This window comes from Vombatus ursinus, unplaced genomic scaffold, assembly GCF_900497805.2.
Source record: "Vombatus ursinus unplaced genomic scaffold, bare-nosed wombat genome assembly UNPS02004437.1, whole genome shotgun sequence".
NCBI lineage: Eukaryota > Metazoa > Chordata > Mammalia > Diprotodontia > Vombatidae > Vombatus > Vombatus ursinus.
Window position 1 is genome coordinate 190,676 of NW_020944215.1, and position 10,057 is coordinate 200,732.

General features: G+C 49.5%; 1 protein-coding gene across 1 annotated transcript in view; it reads right to left on the reverse strand.

The window, feature by feature from the left end:
- RAB33A (RAB33A, member RAS oncogene family) overlaps window positions 1–6,838 on the reverse strand; it is a 13,204-nt gene extending 6,366 nt beyond the window's left edge. The window contains exon 1 of the mRNA XM_027836383.1: window positions 6,566–6,838. Coding sequence (XP_027692184.1) covers window positions 6,566–6,838 — 273 coding nt within the window. The remainder of the gene's footprint in view (window positions 1–6,565) is intronic.
- Between the last annotated feature and the right edge of the window lie 3,219 nt (window positions 6,839–10,057).

Below are 10,057 nucleotides of genomic sequence, written 5' to 3' on the forward strand. Positions count from 1 at the left end.
CCCCCTGGGCCCCCCTTCTTAAAACACTAATGATGTTATTTTTGAAGAGTTTCAAGAGCAGCCCTACTTCTCAATGGAAAAACTGTTGGTTGCCCTGAGAAGCCTTACTGGCTGAATGCTACAAAATCCATAGATGGCTGACCCACAACGGGTTATTATTGGAAACAAAAGTATTTGGGGCACTTCAGATTTATTATTAGCTGGGTGATGTAAGTCATTTGAGTATTCTGGGCCTTAGTTTCCTCATCTGTAAAGGGGGGAGCTCTCCCCAGCTCTAAATCCCATGATTCTACTCAAAGAGGGACATCCCTGGCCTCCCCCAGTCTTTGTCTAGGTATCCACATCAAAGGCAGAATTCTGGGCTGGAAGAGTCAATCTCTTCATTTTACATAAGAAAACTGGGACTCAACGAAAGAGTCTTACCTGCCAAACAGAAGCTGATCTGGCATTTAAACCCAGGCCCACTGCCTCTTCCCGCTGCACTAGCCTCGGTTCATACTCCCTTTTCAACTCTGGCCACCCAAAGAGTTGAAATTCCTTAACACACCTCTCCTGGACTATTCTAAGGGCCTCAGGCAATCGTGGGGGAACAGATGTTCGCTGAGCTCCCAACTTGCAGAGGCATTCTCTCCTAGGAATGAACAACAGGACCACTCCTCCCCCAAGTCCCCAAGATCTGGGAGACCAGGCCCCAACCAGGTGGCTGGAGCTGCAGGGAGGAGGGGAAAGAGGAGCCTGGCAGGAGGTGCTAAAAAAAAAGTATACTAGCTTGTATGAGGGGAGACAATTGGGCTCCTGGTTGCCTCATAACCATCTGACCCCCCCCTTTTAGAACCCTCCTCTTCCTTAATTCCCCCCTTCCAGACTGCCCCAGGGATTCCTAGGTTAGGTTTCCTAGAGCTCTGAGAGGCATTCGAGATGATTAGGCCAAGGCTTCTTCACCTCCCTCCTTGTGCTGTGGCTGCTAAAGCCCATGGGCCCCTTCTCACAATCATGTTTTTAAATGCATAAAATAAAATACAGAGGATTACAAAGGAAACCGATTCTGTTGAAATACAGTGATCAACATATTAAAAAAAAAAAGTTAAGGGCTCTCAGGTTCAGGACCTTTCTAGTGTATGACTCCCTCAAATTTTATAGAAGAGGAAATTGAGGTCCAAAGAGGGGATAGGATCGGTTCAAGATCACCCAGTTAGTTAGGGCCAAGATAGGAGTCATTTTACCCAAGTTTCACCTGACTGAAAACACTGGAGCAGGCAGGGGTCTGCAGAGGCAGACACCTCCAGTGATACGCCACACAGAGACAGCTTGAAGGACAAAGGACACTTCTTCATACGCTTTTCTGGAAATGTACTCATCTGTAAGCCTGGAAAATCCTGCTCTCTGGGGTCCGCTGGGATTTATTTTTTAATAAATCACGTGTGTTTCTCCAAGCCTCCAGGGAACAGTAACACTCAGGGAGCATCATTTTCAAATGTCGAGGGGAGAGTGTATGCATAATTTTCAAACCTTGCCAAGGGCACACAGATGCCGGGTCCAGTCTCTGGAAGGGGGGAGGGGTCTTCTTCTTGGTTCTGCAGTGCCCCCCTCCCATGACCTGGCTGTTCGTCAGGGCTACAGCTCCACCCACTCCAAGAGAAACACCAGCAGAATGAACTAAGCGAACAATTTCTACAATAACCAGACTGCTATGAAGGAAAACAGCACTGACAGACATCAGAACTCTGATCAATGCTGTGACCAATGCTGACTTCAGCAGACATCTCTGGTCTCTAATCTCCAACAGAGAGGTGGAGGACTCCAGGTACAGAATGAGGGGTACAACTGTGGATTTGATTGGCTTGTCTGTCCCTGTCTGTTACATGGAGGGAGGGGTGTCAGAGGAAGTGACATTTAGGGTTGTTGTTTTGATTTTTTAAAGGGCATCAATTAAACAAAAAAAGGAAAGTAGCTTGTGTGGCCCTGGGCAATTTCCTCACTTCCTGCTTCAGGTTTCTCATCAGTAAATTGAGGACCATAGACAATAGATTTCCACTCCATATCTCCCAGGGGTGTTGTTGATAAAAGTGCTTTGTAAACCTTAAAACCCATAGAAGGGCCATCTATCATCAAATCACTCTTCACTCCTCTATCCCAGATCCCCCAAAGGGATGATATACATGTTATTCTGGAGGACAGCACAGGAGAGGCCATACAACCTGCTCTGGGCCAGAGGGACTGCGGCCTCCAGGATCCCTATCCAGTTTTCCAATGATGTCCGAGATTTCTTTCTAGCTCTCCTATGATATCCTGAACTTTTGTCTAGCTCTATCTCAAGCTCTCCGGAGGTCTAGGATGTCCCTATCCAGCTCTCCTGTACCCCCCCTCCATCCTTTCTTCTTTAAGTCCCCTGGACATCTAGCCACATCTGCCATGATCCTCAGACCTTTGTCCATATCTCCCACAATACCCCGGACCTTGATCCCCAGCATTCTTATGACTCCTTGATATTGAGGCTCTAGCTGTAGTAAACAGGGCTTTATACTCCGGTCCAGGGGTGGGGAACCTGTAGCCTTTGATTCAGTCAAAGGGCCACACTTGAGGACCTAGAGGGCCACATGTGGCCTCGAGGCCAAAAGTTCCCTGCCCCTGCATCTGGTCTCTCTTCTAGGACTAGGTCAGCATGGCCTGAGAAGCAGCCTTTGGCAGTCACCATCTAGCTGGGTGGTTTTGGCACTCACTCCCTGAGAAGAAGCTCCAAGGTAGAAGGAGAGTGGGGGAGTAGGGGGAGGGATGGCCAAGGGAATTTCTTCTCCAAACCTCAGAGTATTGTAGCAGGTCTGTTCTCTGCCACCTTCATTCATGCACTCATGCATGCTGGCCTTTCAGAACCCCACCTGCAGCTCCCGAAGAGGCAAGGTCACAGCCCCCCTCCACCTCCAGCTCCTTTGGGGACTACATCAGACAGAGGTCCACTATGGGCATGGGACCCTTTCTCCCCTCATATGTCTATGTACAGGTGTGTCCTGCTCACCATGTCAGGCCAAATCCCTGTGATTCCTTAGCATGCACAAGCCTTGATGAAGCACCTGTGTGCATGTGATGGGATGCTGGACTACCTTTGTGCCTAGTGACTTATGCCAGACCTAAGCCCATGCCTTCTGGGGAAGAGGTTGGAAAACTTGGCACAAACCCCACTAAAGTACCTCCCTAGGGCCCTGGGACTGCTCTTCTCCCCCTCTCTGATGGGGGCCTCTCTTTTCTCCTCTCATGCCAATGTCTCCTGCCTGCCAGTGCCCCCCCCCCCACTGGCCAGCTGCTGGTGCTCAAAGCTAATCAAGCCTGAAAGGAGGCAAGGACCAGGCCAGACCTTACAATTACTGATCAGCAGCCCTGATATGAAAGTCTCCCCAATTCTAATCACTCCTCAGAGCTTGCTGTAGAACAGGACATGGGCTAGACTTGGAGGCTACTCTGATGCTTACTAGCTCTGGCCCCACAGTGATTCGACCATGGATAAGTTGTATCTTGTTCCTGAGCCTCAGTTTCCTCTTCTGTAAAATGGGAAAAATAATCCTTGTACTCCTTCTTAGGGTTACGTATGTGTGTATATGTGTGTGCATATACACACACACACACAAAAAAAATCACATACATACACATTTGTTGATCTAGTTTTTTTAAAACATCATTGTCACTTTCCAATTACTCACTCGCCCCCCCTACATACATGTACACACATACCACCACCAACCACCACCACCATCCTAGAACCTTCCCTTGAAAGAAAGAAGTAGCCATTAAACAAAGCAGATTAACACACTGGCCTTGTCTGGCAATGGATGCCTCATTGAGCACCTTCAGCCCAGAAGCCCTCTCCTATAGAGGGCACACTTCACTGTCGGGCCTCTGAGGTCACAGTTGGTCACTGCATTGATCAGAGCTCCTCACAGGGCTATTGTCCAGGCACGGGCTTTGTAAATGTCAGAACCCTGGAGAAACAGAAGCTGCTTGTGCTCGAGGCCACTATGGGAGGTCTGAAATCCATCTCATGTGCATGTGCCAGATTCTCCCAAATCACCAGACTGGCTCTGGGAAGAAGAACAATGCCCTGTACTGAGTGATGGGCTTGGAGAACTATCGTCATAGTTTCAGCTATAGTGATTGGAATCATAAGAAAAACTTCCATTTCTCCAACATTTTCAGGCTGACAAAGCATTTCCCTCACAAGCCTTCAAAGGAGTGAGTGCAAAGACAACAGTCACCCCCATTGTAGGGAAGAGAAAGCGAGTCCCAGAGAAGGAAGTGACTTGCTCAGGGTCACACAGCTAGTAATCAGCAAAGCAAAATGAAATGATCCCAGCCATTCCAAAGAAGTCAAATACAGCAAGGTCCCATATATACATATAGAGCAGGCAAAGTAGCACTTTTTGTAGCAGCAAAAAATTGAAAGGAAAATAGGTGTCCATTGATTGGGAAATAGCCTGACAAATAGGAGTGTAAGGTTATTGGTCTATGCGAAAATAACAAATGTGAGAAATCCAGAGCAACATGGACTGGTGCAGGTCAAAACAAGCAAAACTAGGAGGGCAAGAAACACAATTAACAACAATGTAAACAAAATCCCCACTAAAATGAAAGCTTTGTCATTGTAATGATCAGAGCAGTGGGGGCCTACAGGAGCCCAGTGCTATATCTAATTCAGATATGTCAGAGGTTTGAACTTAACTGCTTTTCTTTGTTACAAGTGAAACCTCAGCTGGGTGGTGAGTGGGGTGGTATGTCCAGAAATGACCATAATGCAAAAATCAAAGTCATAAATAAAACATTGAGTTTTAAAAGGGGGGATGGGTTGCCTTTGGAGGGTGAGCTCCCCATAGTGAAGATCTTCAAAAAAGGGTAGGATTTTGTTTGAACAGAGGAAATGTTATAGAGATCCTTGTTCACTGATAGAACTAGTTGACCCCTGAGGTCTCTCTGAACTCTTCAGTCTTATTTCCCTTACCCTATATTTGTTCCTGCTTCCCCTGACCCCTGTTCTAGTCTTGTTTTCACTTCACCCACAAGCAGACACACTCAGGGCTCCCCAATACCCCCCTAAACATACCCATTCTCAATGCTCACTCTCTACCAAGCCACAAACCCTGGAACATCCCTAATCTCATCTCAAATAGATCTCATCTATCAGCTAGCTAATGGAAATTCTTTTGAGGGGCTTCCTTCTGCTTGCAGATATTCCAACCGAGCCCATGAGACCATACCTTAATCCAAAGGAATGACTAAGAATGCAACATTGAGAAGCAAGTTGGGTGTCAGGAAAAGTTTGGGGCACTCGTTGAGGAGCCTCTCAAATCACACCACATAAGGCTCCCTATCTGCTTTGTCTAAGCACAGCAATAGCCCTGGCCCCACAGTCTCCAAGAGCCCTTGTGGCTCTTTAAGAATCGCTCAACCCAGCCAACCTTCATTCAATTACAATATAAAATCAGGCAGCCTTCTTTGCCGATGTCTCCCATTCTTTCCCACCTGCCCCCTACTCCAAGCACTGCTTAGCCAAATTGGCTTGTAGCTTAATGGCAGCCAAGGTACGGAAGGAAACCCCCACATCTACAAAGTGCTTTGGAATCCATTCCACAGACTGAAAAAAAAATACCCTGCGAGAGATATGTGCACAAATATGTACCTTAAAAGGGCCACACTATTTGGGTTTGTGCCCCCCCCCCTTTAAGAACAATGTATTTTATATCGTTCTCTAATGATGGGGTCTTCGTTCCAGCAAAGCTCAGAGAATCAGTTGTCTACATTTGTCAGCGACACTGGCTCTAGAGGGGGAGGGGGAGAACTGGCATCACTATCTATGGGGACGGAGAATAGACAGCAGGACCTCTTGTTCCCCAGGCTGGAGACTCTTGGGAGTCCAGAGTCATTTAGTGAGTACAAAGAGTTTTTCTCCTAGGGAAACACCCTTTCTCTGGTGCTGGACAGCGGCTTCACTGTCAGACTAGGGAGTCACTAGCTGTAAGTGGGGCCCAGGCGAGGACCTGGCTTGAAATCAGGGCTGTGAAATCTCTAGTTGGGCAATTTAGGACAGCCTCCTTCCCCTCTCTGAGCCTCAGTTTCCCGTCTCTAAAAAAGAGGAGGTTTGACTAAAATGGTCTCTAAGGCGTCTGCAGTTCTGGATCTTAGGAAGTGGCTTCACAAACCACTCCCCCCTCCTCTCGAACACTTGCACTAGCCTCCAGTCAGACCTCTGACCTCCAACCCGCCCCACCCCACCCCCGGGGCAAGTCCGGCCCGCTAGGGGTCGGAGGTCAAGGGCGGAGTCAAGCATCCTTCCAGGCATTTCCTTGGGATTGGGTTGTTAGGGCAAGAAAGAATTGGATCTCGAAAACCAACCACTCCCCGAGGAGCCCTGAAATGGGTTTGGGGGGCAGGAAAGGGAGATGGCAAGGGTGGGTGCGGGAACGGTGTGGCTCGGCAAACTGGCGAGCTGGCACCGTCCCGGTCCCCGAGCCCGAGGTACAGAACGGTGGTCTCGAGATTCAGCCAGTCGGCCCGGGCCCAGAGCCCTCCCTGCCCCCATCACCTTGATCTTCTCGCCCTCGATATCCACCGTCTTCTCCTTGAAGTCCACGCCGATGGTGGCTTCGGTCTTGTCGGGAAAGGTGCCGCCGCAGAAGCGGAATGTCAGGCACGTCTTGCCCACATTCGAGTCGCCGATCACGATGATCTTGAAGATGCGGACCTGCACGTAGTGCTCCATGGCCGCCGAGTCGAGCTCCAGGGAGGCCAGGCTGGTGCCGGCCGTGTCCGGGGAGGAAGCAGTGGCGGTGGCGGTGGCGGCAGCGCGATGCGGCATGGCCCCGCGCGCCGGGCCCGAGGGCGGCCTTGGCCGTCCAGCCGCCGCCGCCACACAAAGGAGAGGGGTCCGCTGCGGCTGCTCGCCGGCGCCTCAGGGCAGAGGGTGTGGGAGTCGGCCCGGGTGTGTGCCGTGCGGGGCTGGCTGTGCGTGTGCGGGTACGCGCGAGTGTGTGTGCGGGGAGCGCGCGCGGCACAAAAGGCGGACGGCGGGAGGCGGCGGCGGCGGCGCGTGGGCAGTGCCGAGTGGGCAGGTCTAACAATCAGGTGGCGCTCACGGAGGCCGCCGCCGCCGCCTTGGCTGCTGCTACCGTCTAAGGCAGCCCTCGCCTCCCCTGGGGCTCGCCGAGGGGGGAGGGGCCAGCGACCGCCTTGCCAGATGTCAGGCTCCTCGTGCCAGGCTCCAGCTTCCCCCCTTCCCCCCAGTCACACCGAGAGCGCCCCTCGCCCAAGGTGCCCAGGACTGTGGCTTCCATTGGCTACTCCAGTCGGTTGCCTCTGGCTAGCCAATGGGGGCAAGGCCTCGCACGCGGAGGAAGGGGCAGGGATGGGGTGTAAGCGAAAGAGCCTTGGACCTTAGAGTCAAGAGTTGCAAGGTCCCACGCGGCTCTACCGCTAGGTTGCTGTACTTCTTCGGATAAGTCCCTGCACCAGCCTAAGCCTCGGCTTCCTCCGGGACTAGGACCCAGACAGCGGATTCCGAGCTTTCCAGCCTTAAATTTCATCTGGTCCAAGGCTCATCCTAGAGAAGACTGAAGCTAAGTGGCTTGCCCAGGGTCACCCAGGTAGGGTAGAGCAGGGATTTCCAAGTGGGCGGGCTGACTTCAAAGCACAATCTTTCCACTGCCCGTGAGCGCCAGATTAGGGGGAACTCATTCGGCTGCCCACCGGGCTAGCGAAGGCTACAGTATTCAGTTCGTGCCATATAAAGAGTGGGTGAAAACGCAGCCTAGACACTTCTCTGAGGACATGCTAGATCTCCAATCTCTTGACACCCAGGTGAATTTCCTTCCACTGTTCCGGGATCCTTTCCTTTCTTGTACACATTTAACAACTCCGGCTTTAAAAAGTAGTTAGCGGAGATAAGATCATGATGGGACCCGTAGACCTCAGAACTACTCACTTCTTCAAAGAAGGTCATGAAATCAGTGCAAAGGACAGCCAGTAGAGACCTTTATCCTCCCCTTCATCCTTCAAAATCAAATACTTGTAAAGCCTTGTCAGTTCCACGTCCCCAGTCTCTTTCCTTCTCCCCTCCTCTTCAGCCACACAGCGCCCCCCGCCCCATTCACACCCTCCTCAACTGTCACCGGTCTTCCCACGCTTAAGACAGAGAAGGGCTGGCATGTGAAAATGGGATTAGATTCGTTCTTTTTGGCCAAAGAGCTGCAGAGAGGATAATTTAGGCCCAATGTACCTCGATTCTAAATTCATTGAACACCTTAGCAAGGCACATAGCAGGAGAAACTAATCAAACTCTCCCAATCCAACTCTAAAATAAGTTCTCTTGGAAAGTGGGGAGCTCCCTATCACCAGACAAGGGAACTCTCCATACTTATTTAATAGGAATGTTGTCAGGTGAATGCCTGTTCAAGTATATTTTGGATTTGATGATCTCTGAGGTCCCTTCATACTCTGAAATTCTGAGAAGATAAATTGGAAGGGCCTTGCCAGCTTGGAAAGTCGACATGATTCTCTCCAAGGGGGAAGCTGGCTTTGGCTGCTTCACCAAAGGAAGACCTTGTTCTCCGGGAATCATTCCTAGGACTCTGTATCTCCCAACAAGAGACCCTGTATGCTACAGTGGCAAACCCTCTAAAGAAAGGAATTTGGGGGGGCACAGCTGGAGAGAGAAGGTGCCTTACCAGGCTTCATCTATTGAAGCCAAGTGTTGAATGTAAGAACTGAATTTTTTTTTAATTTTCATAAACAAAACTTTATCTAGTACACACATTTTTCCACTAATACTGCCACTTTTTGGAATATTCCAATAGGACAATGCAATTATTTACCAACTATTCCCCATACACCCTTGACAAACTTGTCGTATAACTCTTGGGGGTACATGCACCCCAGTTTGGCTACCTGTGCCTAACAACAGACAAGAAGAGCATGTTGTTATCTTTGTCACCTTACCTGAACATCTAGCCAAAAGCCAATCTCTCTTCTAACAAAGAGACAAAACCGATTTTTCAAGGTCTGTCTCTGCTACCAATTCAATGTATGGCCTTAGTCAATTCATTCCCCCTTGCAACAACTACAAAATGAAGATGACTGGCTGATCTTTAAGGTACCTTCCAACCATAGATCCCATGACCTTAGTGTCAGAGCCTCAGTTTCCAGGAACTCATATTATCCTTGGAAGACAGTGAATAGGAGCAGCTTTCACTGGGGCAAGTGGCCAAAGCTTGTGGCTATAGCCTGGCTTCTGGCCAAGTGCAGCTGCCTAACCACTTGTAGCCCTGGCCCAGCTGCAGCCACTGGTTGGTTGAGAGTTTTCTCATGGTCCATCACCTGCCAACCACCCTCTTTGCAAACATACTTTCATCAAGGCACAAAGTTGTGGATTCAATCTCCCCATGGGCCAGCTAAGTTTACTCTGTTCCCGGGTCACAGGTTGGTCCCCAGGGGGACAAGGTGAAAATCATGTCAACAGAGCAGTGCAACCCCCCCCCCAGGACCAACAGCAGACTGCAGACAATGTCCCCAGCACAGCTTTGTAGAGAAAGAACTGCATTATTGTAAACACGAAAAAGTCCCATTTAAGCAAAACGGCTGGAGGATGGGGTGCTCTGGTTAATAAGTTATTTAACTGAATTATCCTATATATGCTGATGAAGAGTTCCACAGAGACCATACACAGAACATCAATGAGCAAAGAATCATAACACAATAAAATGGACAATAAAATGACATAGAAGAGAAATCAGTCTTGCTTGGAACAAAACAGTTACTACCTGGATTCTAAATAGAAGTTTTCTCTCTTTGAAGACAGCGTTACTGATGGTGATCACACTATGTAAGCACAAATGTGGTTGCAAACATTAGGCCACAATCTCACTTGGAAATCTTAAAGGCAAACCTTAGAACTATAACAATCAAAGGTACGTTCTTCCTGCTCTCTGTGAGTGACCCTAACATGGGCCTATATTCACCTGATCTCAAAGAGGTTGATTCCTGGGCTTCCCTCCTCTCTCTGGCTCCAATAGAGAGATAATGT